Here is a 22857-nt window from a genome sequence, read left to right as displayed (position 1 = left end):
GTAGAGCTTCTAATAATAAAACAAGGTAGAGCTTCTAATAATAAAACAAGGTAGAGCTTCTAATAATAAAACAAGGTAGAGCTTCTAATAATAAAACAAGGTAGAGCTTCTAATAATAAAATAAGGTAGAGCTTCTAATAATAAAACAAGGTAGAGCTTCCAATAATAAAATAAGGTAGAGCTTCTAATAATAAAACAAGGTAGAGCTTCCAATAATAAAACAAGGTAGAGCTTCTAATAATAAAACAAGGTAGAGCTTCTAATAATAAAATAAGGTAGAGCTTCTAATAATAAAACAAGGTAGAGCTTCTAATAATAAAACAAGGTAGAGCTTCTAATAATAAAACAAGGTAGAGCTTCTAATAATAAAATAAGGTAGAGCTTCTAATAATAAAACAAGGTAGAGCTTCTAATAATAAAATAAGGTAGAGCTTCTAATAATAAAACAAGGTAGAGCTTCCAATAATAAAATAAGGTAGAGCTTCTAATAATAAAACAAGGTAGAGCTTCCAATAATAAAATAAGGTAGAGCTTCTAATAATAAAACAAGGTAGAGCTTCCAATAATTAAAAACTATAAACACAGTTGTAGTTTTTCAGTCACTAGGTAGGCTATGCCAGCTCCTTGAAACCAATAAAACATGTAAAAATGGAGTGATATAATCAGTTACATGTAATAGGATTACAAACAAAATGATAACTGTAATCAGTTATGTTACCATATTATATGTTAAATAGTGTAATCAGATGACAGATACTTGTGAAAAACTAGATGATTACTTCTATGATTACTTTTACATTCAGAAAAAAATACATTAAGACACCTTTTTGTTTTCTCAATGACATTCAGTTCAGCATTGAAAAAAGGGCTCAAATGTACGTTTGTTTTCCACCTGAGCGGTCTGACCTCAAGTCAGAGACCACTATGATGAAACACCAAATGCCTTGGATGGATCCTTTTTGTTTTCTTGTAGTTTCTCTTAAGGGGATGGGTATCCAAAAGTAACTGTCTTATTCTTCTTTAAGGGGGAAAAATCTGATTAAATTACTGAGTTTGGGTGATCCAAAAGGTACGTTACTGATTACAATTTTGGACAGGTTACTAGAAACTGTACAGATTACATTTAGAAAGAAACATACCCAACCCTGAGTGATAATACATATAACATCAATTTTAGTTCAGATCACTATATTGTCCTTTTTAGGGGAAGTATGTTTGTATCTTGAGCTCTTTGAGTTAAAAGACAATCCACATTTTCAAACCACACTGATATAAATGACACAAAGAGGTCATAAAGACACATACCGTTTCAGTGACGGTTGAACTATGCAGAGAGAAGTGTGAGAACCACTTTGAGAATGTACAAGGTAAATTATCTTCTCTACTTGGATTCGTCCTGTCGTTCTTGATTTCTTGTCTTGTTTGACATTTGACTGCATTGTTAGGCGCTAGTAACATAACAGCCTAGTCTCATTGACTAAACGTAACATAGTAAATGTAAATACATGACATTCAAATTAGCATGGCATGTTACGTCTGGCATGGTTACTTAAGACAGAAGACTACTTAAGGCAAAATAAACTAAAAATAAAAGAAGTAGGGTGATTGGTCAGGGTGGATGGGTGGTTGAACATCTAGCAAACCAAAGGCTGTGTGTTGGGATCTCATCACAGACAACTTTAGCATTTTAGTTAATTAGCTATTTTGCAACTACTGGACACATTAGGGGTGTCCCGACATGGCCATACTCATATTTGCAATCATATACGTATTCGTAAATGTGTTTTAATATGTCTAAATAGATGTTGGCAAAATACCTCCATGCATGTTGTCACTGCCAAAAAGCTGCAGAATAGAAGCAGCGCGCAGAGGGTATTTGGTGTATTCTTAAGATCACCATTAGCTGTTGCAAAAGTAGCAGCTACTTTCCTGTCACACACAAAAAACATGAAACATGACATAATACAGAACCTTAATACACAACAATAGAACTAAATCAATTTTAAAAAGGCACACGTAGCCTAGATATCAATAGATACACAAAAACTATCTAGGTCAAATAGGGGAGAGGGTTTGTGCCATGAGGCATTGCTTTATCTGATTTTTGATACACTTTTGCTGTTTATTTGAGCAATACGAAATGGAAGGGAGTTCCATGAAAGAACAGATCTATTACTGTAGAGAATGTCAAGAATGTGCAAAGCTGTCATCAAGGGTGGCTACTTTGAAGAATCTCAAATCTCAAATATATTTAGATTTGTTTAACACTTTTTTGGTTGCTACATGATTGCATATGTGTTATTTCATAGTTTTGATGTCTTCACTATTGTTCTCAATGTAGAAAATAGTACAAATAAAGAAAAACTCGTGCATGAGTAGGCGTGTCCAAACTCTTGACTGGTGCTGTATATGTTTTGAGCATGACCGTTTACATTCTAAGGTAACACCAAGTGATTTAGTTTCCTCAGCTTTTTCAACAACCACACCATTGTGGCAGATTCAGCTGAGGTCTAGAACTTAGGGAAGGATTTGTACCAAATAAAAAGCTCTTAGTTTTAGAGATGTTCAGGACTAGTTCATTAATGGCCAGCCATTCCAAAAAAGACTGCCACTCTTTGTTAAGGGTTTCAGTGCATATATGGCTGAATAATCAGTGTACATGGACACACATGCCAGTGGCAGGTCATTGGTAAAAATAGAAAAGAGTAGAGGGCCTAGAGAACCAGTTTGACATTAGAGAAGCTTCCATTAAACAAAACCCTCCGAGTTCAATTAGATATATAGCTCTGAATCCACATTATGGCAAAGATTGAAAAGCCATAACATTTACATTACATTTACATTTAAGTCATTTAGCAGACGCTCTTATCCAGAGCGACTTACAAATTGGTGCATTCACCTTATGACATCCAGTGGAGCAGCCACTTTACAATAGTGCATCTAAATCTTTTAAGGGGGGTGAGAAGGATTACTTTATCCTATCCTTGGTATTCCTTAAAGAGGTGGGGTTTCAGGTGTCTCCGGAAGGTGGTGATTGACTCCGCTGTCCTGGCGTCGTGAGGGAGTTTGTTCCACCATTGGGGGGCCAGAGCAGTGAACAGTTTTGACTGGGCTGAGCGGGAACTGTACTTCCTCAGTGGTAGGGAGGCGAGCAGGCCAGAGGTGGATGAACGCAGTGCCCTTGTTTGGGTGTAGGGCCTGATCAGAGCCTGGAGGTACTGAGGTGCCGTTCCCCTCACAGCTCCGTAGGCAAGCACCATGGTCTTGTAGCACCACTGTTCAAAAGTTTGGGGTCACTTAGAAATGTTCTTGTTTTTTAAAGAAAATCACATTTTTGTCTATTAAAATAACATTAAATTGATCTGAAATACAGTGTAGACTGTGTTTAATGTTTAAATCACTATTGTAGCAGGAAAAGGCAGATTTGTTTATGGAATATCTACATAGGCGTACAGAGGCCCATTATCAGCAACCATTACTCCTGTGTTCCAATGGTAGGTTGTGTTAGCATCATTTTAAAAGGCTATTGGATCATTAGAAAACCCTTTTGCAATTATGTTAGCACAGCTGAAAACTGTTGTCCTGATTAAAGAAACAATAAAACTGGCATTCTTTATATTATTTGAGTATTTGGAGCATCAGCATTTGTGGCTTCGATTACAGGTTCAAAATGACCAGAAACAAAGCACTTTCTTCTGAAACTCGTCAGTCTATTCTTGTTCTGAGAAATGAAGGCTATTTCATACAAGAGATTGCCAAGAAACGGAAGATCTCGTACAATGCTGTGTACTACTCCCATCACAGAAAAGCGCAAACTGGATCTAACCAGAATAGAAAGAGGAGTGGGAGGCCCCGGAGTCGCCTCACAAGTCCTCAACTGGAAGCTTCATTAAATAGTACCCGCAAAACACCAGTCTCAACGTCAACAGTGAAGAGGCGACTCCGGGATGCTGGCCTTCTAGGCAGAGTTGCAAAGAAAAAGCCATATATTGGACTGGCCAATAAAAATAAAAGATTAAGATGGGCAAAAGAATACAGACACTGGACAGAGGAACTCTGCCTAGAAGGCCAGCATCCTGGAGTCGCCTCTTCACTGTTGGCGTTGAGACTGGTGTTGCGGGTACTATTTAATGAAGCTGTCAGTTGAGGACTTGTGGGCGTCAGTTTCACAGCTCCCACAATCTTCTTATTATCAATTTATTTCAACCAATCATCAGTAATTTGCGTCAGTGGAGTACATGTTGAGTGCCATTCTCTATAAGCATGCTGAAAATCGGTTGTTAAAGTTGTTTACAGAGAAATAGTCAAACACAATTTTTCAAACAGTTTACTAAGAGCTGGCATCAAGCTGATAGGTCTGCTGTTAGAACCAGTGAAGGCCGCTTTTCCAATCTTGCGTAGCGAGGCCCTCCAGGCCTGAGGACAAAGACTTTCTTCTAGATGTAGATTAAAGGTATGACAGATAGGTGTGGCTTTAGAGTCTGCTATCATCCTCAGTAGCGTTCCATTTAAGTTGTCAATGCCAAGAGGTTTGTCATTATTGATCTATAACAATACTTTCTCATCAATCAATGGAGCCTTAACAGTTCTAACAGTTTCTTAACAGCTGCATGTTAATCAATAATTGGAAGAAGCAAATTAATAAATTAATCAAGTGCAGCGTTATTAATTACTCACATCACACCAACAAATATCTTTTATATCATCCACATAAGATTCACAGCAAAATCTTTTATATGATCTCTTATACACTATTTTAGGCCCAGATTTTGGAACTTTGACTTTCCTGGATATAGATATACTACTTTCAATGGGCACATATACAGCTTTAGCTTCTATTATTTGCTTTTCAACAGGACAATCAACCAAAACACACCTTCAGGCTGTATAAGGGTTATTTGACCAAGGAGAGTGATGGACTGCTGCATCAGATGACCAGGCTCCCCAATCACCCGACCTCAACCCAACACGTGCTCAGCATATGAGGGAACTCCTTCAATACTGTTGTAAAGGCATTCCTCATGAATCTGGCTGAGAGAATGCCAAGAGTGTGCAAAAAAGCTGCCATCAAGGCAAAGGGTGACTAGGTTGAAGAATCTAAAATCTAAAATATATTTTGATTTGTTTAACACTTTCTTTGTTACTACATGATTCCATATGTGTTATTTTATAGTTTTGTATTTGTCATGTTCTGACCTTAGTTCCTTTGTTTTGTTTTAGTTTTAGTATGGTCAGGGCGTGAGTTGGGGTGGGCAGTCTATGTTTGTTTTTCTATGTTGGTTTTTGAGTTTGGCCTGGTATGGTTCTCAATCAGAGGCAGGTGTCGTTAGTTGTCTCTGATTGAGAATCATACTTAGGTAGCCTTTTTCCACCTGTGTTTCGTGGGTGTTTATTTTCTGTTTTGTGTGTCATCACTAGACAGGACTGTTTCGTTTGTTCGTTCTTCCTAGTTGTTATTTTGTTTAGTGTTCAGTTTGATTATATTAAAAATCATGAACACTTACCACGCTGCACCTTGGTCCTCACCTTCTTCCAATGACGATGGCCGTTACAGTATTTCATAGATGTCTTCACATTTATTCTTCAATGTAGAAAAAAGTACAAATAAAGAAAACCCTTGAATGAGTAGGTGTGTCCAAACTTTTGACTGGTACTGTACATATTACTGTAAAAATCACTCCACAATATATATTAAATGTCTGTCTCTTCACAGTCCCCTTTGTGCAGTAGGGTGTTCTTTTATCTGTTTTTTGAAACTGTTTTTATTGTTAGCTTGAGTTACTTGGGATGGAAGAGAGTTCCTTGTAGTTATGGCTCTATTTAAGTGACTTGGTGCATTTCTGTGGAGCGACCTTAAGACAGCCTCTGTTCTGAATGACTAGTCTTATTGTTAGCTTGAGTTACTTGGGATGGAAGAGTTCCTTGAGAACCTGGAGACTGTGCAGAGACCTCTGATTGCATGTTGTGTGTTGTACAGGTGAGTGTCCGAACTGTGTGTCAACTGCTTCAATAGACAGCTTGGTACCTTCAACACCTTGCACAAAGACCAATAGTGATGCCGTCAATCTCTCCTCAACTTTGAGCCAGGAGAGACTTACATGCATGTTACTGACACTTTCCCTCTGTTTACATTTAAGTGCGATACATGCTACTGTTCCGGACCAACTACAATTTACCTATGTCCTTCTTTTCCACACATGACCACACAGTTGGCCAGTAGTTCAGGTGCAGCAAAACTAGGGTCTGTAGGACCTGCCTAGTCAACTGAGATGTCAAGAAGGCAGCAACATCCTATCATGGACAGATCTCTTTGCATTTTAGCTGCCATTGAGTCTATATGTTTTGACCATGAAAGCTTGATATCTAGGGTTACCCCATGCAGTTTAGTCTCTTCAACTTGCTCAATAGCCACATTTTTCAATAATAGATCTAAACGAGGTTTAACATTGAGCGAGTGATTTGTCCCAAAAATTATGCTTTTAGTTTTTGAGATATTTAACACCAGCCTATTGCTAATGACCCATTCTAAAACTGACTGGAGCGCTATGTTAATAAAGGTGTCAGTTATTTGTTTTAATGTTGTAGCCGACGTGTATACTGTTGCAGCCGACGTGTATACTGTTGCAGCCGACGTGTATACTGTTGCAGCCGACGTGTATACTGTTGCAGCCGACGTTTATACTGTTGCAGCCGACGTGTATACTGTTGCAGCCGACGTGTATACTGTTGCAGCCGACGTGTATACTGTTGTAGCCGACGTGTATACTGTTGCAGCCGACGTGTATACTGTTGCAGCCGACGTGTATACTGTTGCAGCCGACGTGTATACTGTTGCAGCCGACGTGTATACTGTTGCAGCCGACGTGTATACTGTTGCAGCCGACGTGTATACTGTTGCAGCCGACGTGTATACTGTTGCAGCCGACGTGTATACTGTTGCAGCCAGCCGACGTGTATACTGTTGCAGCCAGCCGACGTGTATACTGTTGCAGCCGACGTGTATACTGTTGCAGCCGACGTGTATACTGTTGCAGCCAGCCGACGTGTATACTGTTGCAGCCGACGTGTATACTGTTGCAGCCGACGTGTATACTGTTGCAGCCAGCCGACGTGTATACTGTTGCAGCCGACGTGTATACTGTTGCAGCCAGCCGACGTGTATACTGTTGCAGCCGACGTGTATACTGTTGCAGCCAGCCGACGTGTATACTGTTGCAGCCGACGTGTATACTGTTGCAGCCAACGTGTATACTGTTGCAGCCGACGTGTATACTGTTGCATATACTGTTGCAGCTGACGTGTATACTGTTGCAGCCGACGTGTATACTGTTGCAGCCGACGTGTATACTGTTGCAGCCGACGTGTATACTGTTGCAGCCGACGTGTATACTGTTGCAGCCGACGTGTATACTGTTGCAGCCGACGTTTATACTGTTGCAGCCGGCGTGTATACTGTTGCAGCCGACGTGTATACTGTTGCAGCCGCGTGTATACTGTTGCAGCCGGCGTTTATACTGTTGCAGCCGGCGTGTATACTGTTGCAGCCGGCGTGTATACTGTTGCAGCCGGCGTTTATACTGTTGCAGCCGGCGTGTATACTGTTGTAGCCGACGTGTATACTGTTGCAGCCGGCGTTTATACTGTTGCAGCCGACGTGTATACTGTTGCAGCCGACGTGTATACTGTTGCAGCCGACGTGTATACTGTTGCAGCCGACGTGTATACTGTTGTAGCCGACGTGTATACTGTTGCAGCCGGCGTTTATACTGTTGCAGCCGACGTGTATACTGTTGCAGCCGACGTGTATACTGTTGCAGCCGACGTGTATACTGTTGCAGCCGACGTGTATACTGTTGCAGCCGACGTTTATACTGTTGCAGCCGACGTGTATACTGTTGCAGCCGACGTGTATACTGTTGTAGCCGACGTGTATACTGTTGCAGCCGACGTTTATACTGTTGCAGCCGACGTGTATACTGTTGCAGCCGACGTGTATACTGTTGCAGCCGACGTGTATACTGTTGTAGCCGACGTGTATACTGTTGAGTCGTCAGCATACATAGACACACAGACTCTTATTCAAGATCAGTGGAAGGTCATTTGTAAAATCAGAAGAAACAAATATCTCTGGCAGGCTGCCCTGCGGTACACTACATTCAACTGAATTTACATGAGAGAGGCTTCCATTAATGAAAACCCTCTGCATTGTATTAGATAGGTAACTCTGTGTTCTATTAGATAGGTAACTCTGTGTTCTATTAGATAGGTAACTCTGTGTTCTATTAGATAGGTAACTCTGATAGATTTTTTTATTTCTTGTATTTTTTTATCTACACAACTGTAACTATGACTCAGTCAAATCTTTAAAATTGTTGCATGTTGCATTTATATTTTTGTTCAGTGTACTTAGCAGGTTAGCTAACCCTTCCCCTAACCTAAACCTTAACCATTTAACCTAACTCCGAACCTTAACCCTAACCTGAACCCTAACCCCTAACCCCTAGCCTAGCTAACGTTAGCCACAACAATTGGAATTCATATTCATCATATGTTTTGCAAATTTGTAACATTGTACGGATTGAAATTCATAACATATCGTACGAAATGGATGACATCAACAAATGAATACATACCATACAATTTGTAACATATCATACAAACTGGAGTGTCCTGGATTTTCGTTTACTATCTTACCTCTACCCCCGAGTCCAGGTTGAACATAAGCCTTTCCTGCACCGATATAACACCTGCTAAACTGTGTACATGACTATTACACTTTCATTTGATTTAACCAGACACACACAAACAACCAACAGTCTGGAGCAAGTTAGGTTATGCTAATTTGCCTCAATTTGGAATCCCCAGGTGATCTGTCAGCATTTGCTTTTGGAATGCAGTTTTTGTTGTGGTAAACTTACAATAGACACAGCTTGGGATACACCCAGGTGAATGGACTCTCTGGCTTATCAAACACATGAACCAGACCTTGAGGGGATACGCATAATGTGCCAAAGGCGACTTGACCGCAAGGCCACCCTCAGGCTGATGGTTGTCATGACTGGTTACTCATTAAACAAACCTTTCCCGTGGTGCCCCAGGTTACTGAGTTAATGGTTAGCGAATTCATTTAATCACGTAATTGTAAACATAGTTAATTATTCAAATAATAGCATGCCATCACGTTAACGATAATACGTCACGACATGGTCTTACATTCTACCCATAAAAAATGTGAAGCGGGTGCTGATGGGAAAACGTGTTCTATAATTATATAACTAGCTACTGAACTAAGGACCTGCCATTCGAACCTCATAGGGAATGCAAATACACAAAGGAGACAGCTTTCACAGATGTTTTATTGATGAATCTCAGAATACTAAAATGCCGGTATTCAATCAATTGCAGATTCTGGATTTCAGGATAGCGCTTTCAGAAGTGTGGTTGTTATACAGTGTGAATTGCACACGCACACACACCTGCCAGTATTAATGCACATAATTGTAGAGAACACCGCCAGGGTGTGGCAGGGCACTGCCGGCTTTCATCATTAATTTGTGGGACACTGATCCTGTGCCAGTCCCAGGCACAGCTTTGTCTGCTCCATGCCAACTGCTGGGTGGGTATGAGTGGGTGTGGTCCCTTGGCACAGGTAATGGGACATCATCAAGGTGATTTTGTTTTACACAGACTCATTGTAATACCAAAGAAATGGTTGTATGACCAGTCAACCTCTCCCCTTATGACAAATAAGAGTCAATCTTGCCCCATTCATCTCTCTACACGTTACATTATGAATACTGAATGTATGTTATCTTTTGTTCAATCCTTTACAGTCTAGAGTTCCCCTAGGGAGGATACCTCCAACCACCCCACTCCTTAATCATTCTATAATGAAATGTATATCAAAGCTAATTTCAATGAGAAAGTGAACTGCCTTGAAGGGTGTTGTCTTGAAGTGGTTATATTTCATCTGAAGTACCTAGTCTTTACATCTACTGGGGTCTGAAGTACCTAGTCTTTACATCTACTGGGGTCTGAAGTACCTAGTCTTTACATCTACTGGGGTCTGAAGTACCTAGTCTTTACATCTACTGGGGTCTCTGCACCCAAATGTCCACTGTTAGGGCAGAAACAATGCAGTGTCATAAATGAGACGTTAGCAGCAGGAGGAAGGTATTCTGAACCTTAGCAGCACGAGGAAGGTATTCTGAACCTTAGCAGCACGAGGAAGGTATTCTGAACTCTAGCAGCAAGAGGAAGGTATCTTGAAACTTAGCAGCAAGAGGAAGGTATTCTGAACTCTAGCAGCACGAGGAAGGTATTCTGAACTCTACCAGCAAGAGGAAGGTATTCTGAACTCTAGCAGCACGAGGAAGGTATTCTGAACCTTAGCAGCACGAGGAAGGTATTCTGAACTCTAGCAGCAAGAGGAAGGTATCTTGAAACTTAGCAGCAAGATGAAGGTATTCTGAACTCTAGCAGCAAGAGGAAGGTATTCTGATCTCTAGCAGCAAGAGGAAGGTATTCTGAACTCTACCAGCAAGAGGAAGGTATTCTGAGCCGTAGCAGCACGAGGAAGGTATTCTGAACTCTACCAGCAAGAGGAAGGTATTCTGAGCCGTAGCAGCACGAGGAAGGTATTCTGAACCTTTTCAGCATCAGGAAGGTATTCTGAACCTTTTCAGCATCAGGAAGGTATTCTGAACCTTTTTAGCATGAGGAAGTCATTTTGAATCTTAGCAGCACAAGGAAGGTATTCTGAACTCTAGCAGCACGAGGAAGGTATTCTGAACTCTAGCAGCACGAGGAAGGTATTCTGAACTCTAGCAGCACGAGGAAGGTATTCTGAACCTTTGCAGCATGAGGAAGGTATTCTGAACCTTAGCACCACGAGGAAGGTATTCTGAACCTATCCCGTACTGCTCTCTCTGATGTCAAAACAGTATGTCTCACTTCCCACATTTAACGAGGGCTGCTTCTCCTTTAGCTGTACCGTTCTTACATCCATTATCATTTTAATATTTCATATTTATAAACCCCTAAGGCCTAACTCCTAGGGGGAAAGCACATGCCATAGTATGACAATAAAAAGCAACCATTTAAAATGTTTTTTATCACTTCTATAGGGAGTGGCTTCACCTGTGTTTGATTGCCTGCAAGATCTATTAACGATGATAACATACTTGTTTTCGTCTCTGTGGTGAGATTGACAAGACACTTCTATCTCAGCAGTAAGTCACTTTAACGACTCTGGAAAGACAACGCCCATCCACAGTTACAAGAGCTATAGCTGCCTGACTGAGAGGGGTATTTTAGCCCTTACAGAGGCTGATAGGAAGAAACATGCAGGAGACATAAAGTAGTGGACTTACTCTCACGTGAACATGCACAATGCTCTGCAGAGATGTAGTACCACAGGTGTCCAAGGTCTGAGACCATACAAATCCCTTTACAGTATTTTGATGTGCTTTGTCCAACGGAAGTCTCCCATAATTTGGAGACAGGGTGGTGAAATGAAGTCAATCTGATCAGAATGTCTCCTTCACTAGAGTTGTAATTGTGGTTCTGAACCCAGATGCAATGTAGAGCTGATCTGGGATTACTCTTGTTCATGAGAGTGCAGGTAAGTCATTAGACAGTCATTAGACATTGAGAAGGTAAACAGGGACATTTTTTATTTTACCTTTATTTAACTAAGCAAGTCAGTTAAGAACAAATTCTTATTTTCAATGACGGCCTTGGAACAGTGGGTTAACTGCTTGTTCAGGGGCAGAATGACAGATTTGTACCTTGTCAGCTCAGGGGTTTGAACTTGCAACCTTCCGGTTACTAGTCCAACGCTCTAACCACTAGGCTACCCTGCCGCCCCAGATACTACAGTCATTAGACATTGAGAGGGTATACAGGAACATTAGGAAGTATTTTAAGATTATTTACATTCATCCACATTAGACACAATATCTCATGTTGAAGCCTGTAAAGTATCTGTACAACATTTACATGTACATTTTAGTCATTTAGCATATGCTCTTATCCAGAGCAACTTACAGTTAGTAAACTCATCTTAAGATAGCTAGCTGGTACAACCACATATCACAGTCATAGTAAATATATGTTTTCCTCCATAGTAGCAATCAGCAAAGTCAGAGCTAGCCAGAGGGGAAAAAGTTAAGTGTGAATATTAGTTCACAAAATAGGGGTTGCTGGGAGATTATTTAAGTTTCAGATGTTTTATGAAGATGGATAGGGACCTCAGGGGGAATCTAGGTTCCACCATTGCGGTGCCAGGTCAGAGAATAGCTTGGACTGGGCTGAGTGGGCGCTGTCCTCCCGTAGGGGCGGGAGGGCCAAGACACCGTAGGTGTCAGAAAGGAGTGCTACAGTTAGGGTGTAGGGTTTGAGCATAGCCTGAAGGTAGGGAGGGGCAGTTCCTCCGTAGGGAAGTACCATGGTCTTGTAGTGGAAGTATGCCCTTGACTATGAGTATAAAATATACACAAATAAATACCATTTAGTGAACGCTTTTATCGAAAGTGACAAGCAGTGTTACTTATCAGACCTGAACACCATGTGTGTACAGTAGGGCCTATGCTTTAGAATGTTCAGTTAACGGTACAATTTCAAAATGATGGTGGAGTTGTGAGATGCAATGATTCATTCAGACCGCAACAAAACAGTTCCTCCATTTTAATAGTTCATATTTTGCTCAAGTAATCACTAGCTTTTCTCAGTAAAACCTGCCAAGTATCTTGAGATAAACTGAATTTGAGCTGTGCTCTCAATGAAACAAGAGCAACATACCATACCAAAAGGCAACCTAACTTGTCACATGTCATAGCTGAGAAGATCTTCTAAGATCCTGTGACTGGCTGATTCCCATCTACTATCTTTGAAGAAGGTTAACAACAATAGGTGCACAGAGATTATGAATACAATGAAATAAAATGGTGTGACCTGATTGTGACAACCATGGTGCCAAAGCTAGTGCCTCCACTACAGATTACGATCCTACAGTCATTAGACATTGAGAGGGTAAACAAGCATTCAAATCAAATCAAATAATAAACAGGTACATTTGCATAAACAGGTACATTTGCATGCAAGCATACTGTAAAGACCATGCAGACCTTTTAAATTGACATGGCATTGACACTGATATGACATTGACAGTGTCTCTGATATCATGTTGCACTTTTCTGACAGTACCATGCTTGGGAGAAAAATGTCTGTGTAAGCCCTGTGTGCGTGACGGCATGAAGGGTGTGTCCCGCCCATAGTTCACTTGCACCCTGCGGACATTCTAGGTGTACTACGGAGAAAGGGATGTCTCCACCTATGGCTTAATAAGTCTGAACAAGTATTTCCTTCTCATTTTCACTACCGCTGTCTTTTCTTCTAAACTGTCAATGTGACACTCTGCCATGTTTAAGCTTCCCGTTTTTTTTGCACAATAAACCAACTTAAAGTGCATTTAGTAACCCAGAAATAGACAGTTTACGGTATAGGACCATTTACAATAAAATAACAAACCGCTAAATGTTGCAAATAGTGTGACTCCCTAAAAAACCTTTCAAGATGTTAGTGTCTTTTGGCAACTAAGCGGTAGGTGGTATGCTTTCCCATTGCAGCCCATACAGTAGCAGGGCTAGACACCAAAGACAGCCAATGCCAATGCCATAGATCCCTTCAAACTCAACTCTGTACCTCAAAGCCAGTTCCACTACATGTTTTATTGTTCCCCTCTAATCAGGGACTGACTTAGAACTGGGACACCAGGTGTGTCCAATGAATTATCAGGTAGAACAGAAAACCAGAAGGTTCCGGACCTAGTAGGGAAAGAGTTTACCACCCCTGCATAGATGATGACTGGAAGGCTTGGGGCATGCTACCAGCTCACCTTATCATGCTAGCTTCTCTCCTATGCCTTCACCAGGAGAATATGAGCCAATAAATAAATCAGATGTCTAATAGTACGGTAATTGTCAGAATAAAAAACGAATCATAGCCTTGTTGTTATTATCTTTATCATAATAAGTTCCAGTAAACTGTGCCAAAAGCACCTTCCTTACTTCATAAAAATGTATTCAGAACACCGACAACTCAATCACTCCCTCAGAGTAAATATTTTTCTCTGTGCTTTATTTCTCTGGTTCTCTCAGCGGATCAAATTACTTACAGTACGGCTGTAGAATCTTAATTTGAGCATGTTTGCTACAGCAGGAAAATAATCCTGCAGCAACAGGAAATGTATATCATTATGTGGATTATAATTAATGGACAATTTTTGTAGGGGTTAATACATTTTTCTTTAGGGCAAATCAAGTCTGGCATTTTAAAGTGGAAATTTCAATGAAACATTTTTTTAAATATTTTTTATATATTTTTTTAACTTTAGAAACCTTTTTAACCTTGAATACAAGTTTGCATTTCATGCGGTGCAGAAAAATGTTCAGGAACAAAATTTGTGATCAAATTAAAGATCCTACACCTGTGTGTGTCCCCATAGCACTGAGCTTACAGTGTTTTGACTATAGCAACACACAGACTACAATTATAAATACATAACTCTTATATTGTCTAAGCCTACGATAAAGTTAGTCTTCTTCTATGCCTTTTCTGCATCCCCTCCTTATCTCCATTGCCCTCCAACAGTTCAGCTCTTTTTCAAACTTTTGTCATTCCCTCGACCAAGATCAAGAGTAACTCCAGAACAACTCCCTGTAACCAAGACATTAAACATACAAGAGACAGGCTGAGACAGAGTCAGGCAGTTACATTCCTCCCAGCACAGCAACACCACCTACAGAATGTAGTGCCATACATTTGTCACCCCACTACGGTGTAAGAATAACCCTTAGGGTCATGCTGCAGAGATGAAACCTACATTGTAGTTAGGGATTTATCAACCTCTATATAAAAATGTCACAGATCCTAACAAACACTGATGGATGTGAACAAAACATTGAACTATTCTCAGGTATTTTGATACGACCAGTCTCCCGGACGACCAATCCAGTCTGTGTATCCGTGAGTGAGGCATTGAGTAGAGGGAACAGAGCAGTGTTTGTGTTTTCCAGACAGTTGTAGTCTCTGTTTCAGTGGGGATGAGTGAGATGATAGCCTCTTCTGATGAGAGATTAGGAAGCATGGTACAGTCTCTTCAGCAAACGTTACACATTCAACAATTCCAACACAACCGGCAGGATATATTATCCTATCCTATACAGTCCATGCAGATATTAGTCTTTGCTCAATCATGCAAAGAGTAGCTGACTTTTTGGATATCACCATGCACAAAACCCCAGATTAAATTATGTGATGAACATTTAGTCTTCAATATGCATGAGAAAGTCATGTCTCTGAGAAATAACTGAATGGGTTTGCCATTCCTCTGTGTGTGCACCTGGGTGTGCCGGAAGCCTGATTAGTTTACAGCGGCTACCCGTCTGACGAGCTGGGTCTCTCCAACCCCTCAGCCTGCAGGTGAGAGAACTAGGAGGCAGGCAGATGCTGGGGAGGAGCCCCGTGCCATGCAGACCCACCCCTTGAGAGGGAAATATAAGCCAGCCGCCTCTAGAGAGCAGTCACTCAGAGGGACTTGACTTTCCTCTTAGTGAGATCACCTGCACCACCAATCCTCTCTGTCTCACTCCATTTCTACTACCCCCCTCAGAGGACCAGAAGAGCTGCAGCCATGAGCATCAGTTACAAGAGCAGTGGCAGCATGAGCGGAGGCTTCGGCTCCAGCAGAGGATTCAGCTCCGGCGGTGGTGGCGGCGGCGGCGGTAGTGTGAGGAAAAGCTTCTCCAGCTTCTCCTCTTCAGCAGTTCCCATGGGCTCCAGCCGTATGAGCAGCTCGTCGGTTAGACGCTCTGTAGGCGGCGGTGGTGGAGGAGGCTTCGGCCTGGGTGGTGGTGGTGGTGGTGGAGGAATCTCCAGCTACAGCTACATGAGCGGTGGTGGAGGCATGGGCGGTGGCGGTGGCGGCGGCATGGGCGGTGGAGGTGGAGGCTTCAGCATGGGCGGCGGCGGTGGAAGCTTCGGCCTGGGCGGTGGTGGTGGAGGCTTCGGCCTGGGTGGCGGTGGTGGAGGCTTCGGCATGGGTGGCGGTGGTGGAGGCTTCGGTATGGGTGGCGGCGGTGGAGGCTTCGGCATGGGTGGCGGCGGCGGCGGTGGCTTCGCCCCAATCACAGCTGTCACAGTCAACACAAGTCTGCTAGCCCCCCTCAACCTGGCCATCGACCCCAACATCCAGACCGTCCGTACCCAAGAGAAAGAACAGATCAAGGGTCTCAACAACCGCTTCGCCTCCTTCATTGATAAGGTCAGTAGTGTTCTATTCTCTGAAAGCCCTTCCATCTAACAGGATGTTAAAAGTATTAAGTATGCCATAACTATGGGCCTGTCCAAGTAAATGAAATATACTGCATTGATCATCATCTACCATATGCCAGCATAGACAGGATGCAGATACAGTATACTACAAATCAGACACTGCAAAGAGATACTGCAAAGTATCTGCAATAGCAATTGATGGCTGGGATACTGTTTTATGGTACAGGTTGCAAATAGCACGCTTGACTAGCTGCAAGACTGTGTCTGTTGTACGCTATTGTAGGGCTCATTAAATATTTCACAGCCACTCATTATGCAACACCCGGAAATCCTAACCATATAGGAACCAGTTAGGACTGGCTGTGAAAACAAATACACTGAATGATGTAGTGGCTGCATCCTTTGCCTTAAAGTAAAAACAAGGGTGTATCCTTTAATGTATAAACAGGAGCATATCACCTTGTCACATGTGGTCATAGTTCCAATGTGCAGACTGTTGCATTGAAACTGAAAGTGCATCACTGCTTGAGTAGTTTTGTTAGACTGTAATTGCCCTGGCTCTGTGAGTTAGAGGGGGGTGAGTTTGGAAACCCTAGCCCAGGCAGATCCTATAACCACGGGCCCACTCTGAGTGGAGTGAGGGACGGGATCAGGTTATAGCCCCATTCCCATGGCAGCAGCAAGGGACTCGCTGGCTTTCAATAGAATGCTCTGTCTCTGATGGTGCACCTGAGAGTTTCTCCTCTCTCCCATCTCTCCCTCACAACTGGCAGAGACCCACCTGCAAGAGTTTGAAGTTAATATGGCTAAAATAATACTTTATCAATCTGTCTTATACTTTATCAATCAATAGCAAGTTGTGTTAGAGGTTGTTCCTAAATACTTTAATATTTCAGACTACGATGGTATGGACAATAGTGATCAGACATCTTCTCAAGGGAGAGATAGAAATCACCTAGCCTCACCCTGTTAGGGAAAATGCATATTTTTATCTCTTCACAGACACGGACCTGTTTTTTTTCTGGATGGTCGAACAGATCAAATTCAGTTATCTCATTTGTCTTTCTTCTGCAAAACATTTGTATTTAATAAACCCTTAATTCCCTAACTCAACCAAATGTAAATCAATGAAGACTTGTTTTACCAAAACAGCACAGTAAATGCCCTCAGGCAGGTATTTCTCAGATTCTGTAGAATAATGTCTTATAATTACAGGGTGTGGCAGCAGGCAAGTTCATTCACTAGGCCATTCCACCTCAGGCTATGGCGGGGCAACCCAGCGATATCTGCTGGGGCTTGCCATTGGTGATAATAAGGGAGGATTGGCTCGGGTGTGGCAGGCTAAGACTCCCTCCCTCCTCAGGGATGTTCAGCCTCGCCCATGTACCTCACATGGAAGGAATCTTCTGTAAGCAGGAAACTGTTGAAACTTGTTCAGGTTATGGCAAGTCAAGGCAACATCACCTCACTAGAACAGAACACACATAGTACAGAGAGATATAAAGTGGATGGATGTCTTCCTGTCCGCCCCAGCCCTGAGGGAAGAGCTCAGCTCAGTACCTGTTAACAAGGGCCCACAGAGGGCTGCGTGTGCAAGTCAGTCCTTTTATACAGAGGTGTAGGAGAACAGCAGCTTTGTCTGAGACCCAATAAACAACTACAGGCATACCGTCTTCATTAACTTAGTGAATGCAAGTCTTGAGACACTAAATAAATACACAAGTTAACGTTGCCAGGGAGATGTTACCAAGGCAACTCATATGGCATTGCATGTAAATCAAATCAATCAATTAAATGTATTTATAAAGCCCTTTTTATATCACCTGATGTCACAAAGTGCTATACAGAAACCCAGCCTAAAACCCCAAACAGCAAGCAATGCAGATGTAGAAGCACGGTGGCTTCTACATCACATGATACAAGGTGATAAAATATTACGTAACCCGGATTGGTATTCTGTAGTGGAAGATGTGTGCAACCCTGGTTGTAGTTGTAAATATGACACCTGATAGTAACTGTTCCATTTGCATCACAACACACAGGTACGCTTCCTGGAACAGCAGAACAAGATGCTGGAGACCAAGTGGAGCCTCCTGCAGGACCAGACCACCACACGCTCCAACATCGATGCAATGTTCGAGGCCTATATTGCCAACCTGCGCAGACAGCTGGACGGCCTGGGAGGAGAGAAGGTCAAGCTGGAAGGAGAGCTGATGAACATGCAGGGTCTGGTGGAGGACTTCAAGAACAAGTGAGTTCGACACCAGACGTTGCATGGATGCTCTAACTGTCCTAAATACTGGCCCCATATAACTATATGCAATGTGTTTTTGTAGATATGAAGATGAAATCAACAAGCGTGCCTCAGTGGAGAATGAGTTTGTCCTCCTCAAGAAGGATGTTGATGGCGCCTACATGAACAAGGTTGAGCTGGAGGCCAGGGTCGACTCCCTTCAGGATGAGATCAACTTCCTCAGGGCCATCTATGAAGCAGTGAGGACCATGTCAAAATACAATAAGCTTTGCATTTATTTTTATTTTTATCCACATTACGGCTTTCCTGACTTCCTCCTATCTCCTTCTCTCTCTCCAGGAGCTGAGTGAGCTGCAGGGCCAGATCAAGGACACCTCAGTGGTGGTGGAGATGGACAACAGCCGTAACCTGGACATGGACTCCATCGTGGCTGAAGTGCGCGCCCAGTATGAGGACATCGCCAACCGCAGCAGAGCCGAGGCCGAGTCATGGTACAAGCAGAAGGTATGAGGAGACTTTAGTATATTTCTATCACAGGAGGTTGATGGCAACATTTATTGGGGAGGATGGGTGTGTAGTAATGGCAGGAGCGGAATGAGTGGAATGGTATCAAATACATCAAACACATGGTTAGATGCCATTCCATTCGCTCCGTTCCCCTCAGCAGCCTCCACTGATTTTTATAGATATCCTTTAATTAGGTACAGTACATAATAACATATAGGCTTCACACTGACTCATGCCTGGGCCTCTATTCCTCCAGTTTGAAGAGATGCAGTCCTCTGCAGGACAACATGGGGATGATCTGCGCAACACCAAGGCAGAGATGGCCGAGCTGAACCGCATGATCAGCCGTCTCCAAAACGAGATCGAAAACGTCAAAGGACAGGTACAGTAGTTTGTCAAAAGACGGCCAATACAAAATAGTATCAGGCCTGGCACGACACTAATATTCCATTAAGTGAAAATATCAATCTGATTTCTGATCTTGTCTTTCTTTTACCTTGTAGCGTGCCAACCTGGAGAACCAGATCGCCGAGGCTGAGGAGCGCGGGGAGATGGCGGTGAAGGACGCCAAGCTCCGCATCAAGGACCTGGAGGAAGCCCTCCAGAGAGCCAAGCAGGACATGGCCCGGCAGGTGCGCGAGTACCAGGAGCTGATGAACGTCAAACTTGCCCTGGACATTGAGATCGCCACCTACAGGAAACTACTGGAAGGAGAGGAGAGCAGGTAATTACACAATCAAATAAATAGATAGTCAAACAAAACGTACCAAATGCATGGATAGGAAAGGTAAAGGCTCAACACAAGTAATTGAAAATCTTTTAAATGAAGTCAGCTCTTTCACTGTAGTATATGCTTAGTGATCATGTCAACTAATCTATGAATCTCTTCAAAGGATTACCGGAGGTGGAACTGGAGGTGGAATTGCAACCATCCACGTACAGACCTCCAGCAGTGGTGGTGGTGGTGGCGGCGGTAAGAACCTCATACATGTGCATTCAAATTCAGTTAGACAAGAAAATGATAACAGTGAAGACAATCGGTCTGATTAGTCCAAGTACTGACTTCGCCCCTTCCATCTTCCTCTCCCAGGCTCCGGCGGTGGATACGGCATGGGTGGTGGTGGAGGCGGTGGAGGTGGTGGTTTCGGATATGGAGGTGGCAGTGGCATGTCCATGAAAAGCAGCAGTGGCTTCGGCATGAGCGGCGGTGGCGGCGGCGGCAGTGGCTTCGGCATGAGCGGCGGTGGCGGCGGCAGTGGCTTCGGCATGAGCGGCGGTGGTGGCAGTGGCTTCGGCATGAGCGGCGGTGGTGGTGGTGTCTCCATGTCCCGTTCCTCCATGACCTCCACATCCAGACGCTTCTAAACACAGAAGTCTGTCTGGCTGTCCCCACCTCCCCCTCACCTCCTCCTCTCCCTCTCTTCCTCGACAACCAAAGCAAGTTACAAACTCCTCCTGTCACATGCAGGCACAGAGCATCTATTGATCTACATTATAACCCAGGGTGGTTTGACCTCCTTAGCTGCATATGCCCCATAGTTACTGGCTGATAGGAAATACTGGATGCACTTTGAATGCAGCTGACAGATCTTTTCCAGACCAATATTTCATGTGATTTATTCCTGCACTGAGTATCCTGTCCCTCACAGATTCAGAACATACACCAACAAAGATGGAGGCAGAGAGATAGTGAGAACCTGCAGCAGAGAAGTGAGTCTGCTCACTCTACATTCAGCCTGGCTGTCTTTAGTTGCTGGATGGTGCCTGTCATGGAGACACAATATTGGTTGACAGTGCTGTGACAGTGCATTTCATAAGGTAACAGTAGGTTCCCTTTGCACACGTAGCCTCCAAATGGGCCTGGCAGAGACGTGCCATGCTGTTCACTCAATGTTGAAACAGCTGACAAGTACAGAGTACACCCCCCCTCCCAACCCCCCATCCCCACTGCTTCGCTGCCCCCATATTGCTATGCATTGTGGGGACTGCCAGGAGATCAACATAAGCAGCCATACTAAAGTGTCGCCCTTTGCTCTGAGGTAAATAATCTAGCATTAACTCTTAACTCTCCCTATCATAGGGACAATGGGTTCTCCACTGATGTTTGCAAACAGTGTTTTTCTTGTCATTCTGAATGGTACACCCAGATTTATTGAATGTTATTGATCATGTACAACCAAAACATTGTGAATAAATCGGAGTTCTATTAAATACTTGTGTTCACTCTTTCTCTTCTTACTATATCTGTTCTACATAGACACAATGACATTATTGACAGGGCTGATAGGGTTACTAAAAGCAACCACACTTTTAAAGTTCACAAAGAGTTAACTTACTTGTAAATTAACTCTTTGTATTTGCATTGGTATTCACAGCTGATTTTGAAAAGGCCATTGATAAAGCATGACTAGAATTGATATATAAATGCCTGGACTATTTCAATTTTGGAGAATCTCTTATAAAATGGGTTAAAGTTATGTATAGTAACCCTAGGTGTAAAATAGTAAATAATGGCTACTTGTCAGAAAGTATTAAAAGGTCAAGAGGAGTGAAACAAGGTTGTCCATTATCGGCATATGTGTTTATTATGACCATCGAAATGCTAGCTATTAAAATGAGATCCAACAGTAATATCAATGGGCTAGAAATCCAGGGCTTTTTTATTTTACTTTGCAAGTCAGTTAAAAACAAATTCTTATTTTCAATGATGGCCTAGGAACAGTGGGTAACTAACTGCCTTGTTAAGGGTTAGAACAACAGATTTTTACCTTGTCAGCTCAGGGATTCGATCTATCAAGCTTTCGGTTACTGACAGCGCTGGTGTAACTGATTCAGGTTTGTAGGCCTCCTTCCTCACACACAATTTTTCAGTTATGCTTGGGGTCATTGTCCATTTGGAAGACCCATTTGTGACCAAGCTTTAACTTCCTGACTGATGTCTTGAGATGTTCCTTCAATATATCCACATAATTTTCCCACCTCATGAAGCCATCTATTTTGTGAAGTGCACCAGTCCCTCTTGCAGCAAAGCACCCCCACAACATGATGCTGCCACCCCCGTGCTTCACGGTTGGGATGGTGTTCATCGGCTTGCAAGCCTCTCCCTTTTCCTCCAAACATAACGATGGTACCTTCAGGTGTTTGAAATTAAAAAGTCACTTGCACATCTGAGCAATCTTTTTTGAAGGTGCATGGCAACAGTTGAAGGTGAAGGAAAGAGCAGTGTGCGGTTTTCTTTTTCCTTCACCTTCAGGTGTTTTGAAATTGTGCCCAAGGATGAACCAAACATGTTGAGGTCTAGAATTTTGTTTCTGAGGTCTTGCCTGATTTCTTTTGATTTTCCCATGATGACAAGCAAAGAGGCACTGAGTTTGAAGGTAGGCCTTGAAATACATCCACAGGTACACCTCCAATTGACTCAAATGATGTCAACTAGCCTATCACAAGCTTCTAAATCCTTGACATCATTTTGTGGAATTTCACAAGCTGTTTAAAGGCAGTCAATTTAAAGTATGGAAACTTCTGACCCACTGGAATTGTGATACAGTGAATTATAAGTGAAATAATCTGTCTAAACAAATGTTGGAAAAATGACGTGTCATGCACAAAGTAGATGTCCTAACCAACTTGCCAAATATATAGTTTGTTAACAAATTTGTGGAGTGGTTGAAAAATTAGTTTTATTGACTCCAACCTAAGTGTACCATATTACATATTGGATCGCATTTTTTTTTTACATTTGTCATTACCGTGTAGTTTAC

General features: G+C 42.6%; 1 protein-coding gene across 1 annotated transcript; it reads left to right on the top strand.

Annotated features, from left to right (window-relative positions):
• The first annotated feature begins 15572 nt into the window (after nt 1–15572).
• Nucleotides 15573–21307, top strand: LOC115132525 (keratin, type II cytoskeletal cochleal-like). The gene is made up of 8 exons (XM_029665262.2): nt 15573–16324; nt 18378–18586; nt 18672–18828; nt 18929–19093; nt 19353–19478; nt 19600–19820; nt 19990–20069; nt 20187–21307. Exons 1-8 carry the CDS (start codon nt 15695–15697, stop codon nt 20459–20461), a joined length of 1863 nt encoding a protein of 620 aa, XP_029521122.2. The 5' UTR covers nt 15573–15694; the 3' UTR covers nt 20462–21307.
• Nucleotides 21308–22857: the final 1550 nt, after the last annotated feature.

This window comes from Oncorhynchus nerka, linkage group LG7, assembly GCF_034236695.1.
Source record: "Oncorhynchus nerka isolate Pitt River linkage group LG7, Oner_Uvic_2.0, whole genome shotgun sequence".
NCBI lineage: Eukaryota > Metazoa > Chordata > Actinopteri > Salmoniformes > Salmonidae > Oncorhynchus > Oncorhynchus nerka.
The sequence above is the reverse complement of the archived record's forward strand: the minus strand, read 5'-3'. Positions and strand labels throughout refer to the sequence as shown.

What these genes read in the sequence shown, in the direction of transcription:
- LOC115132525 (XM_029665262.2), top strand. Translation starts at nt 15,695, where the DNA reads ATGAGCATCAGTTACAAGAGCAGTGGCAGCATGAGCGGAGGCTTCGGC. An exon ending in TCAGGGCCATCTATGAAGCA is followed by an intron (nt 18,829 to 18,928) that starts GTGAGGACCATG and finishes CTCTCTCTCCAG; the next exon opens with GAGCTGAGTGAGCTGCAGGG. An exon ending in CTGGAAGGAGAGGAGAGCAG is followed by an intron (nt 19,821 to 19,989) that starts GTAATTACACAA and finishes ATCTCTTCAAAG; the next exon opens with GATTACCGGAGGTGGAACTG.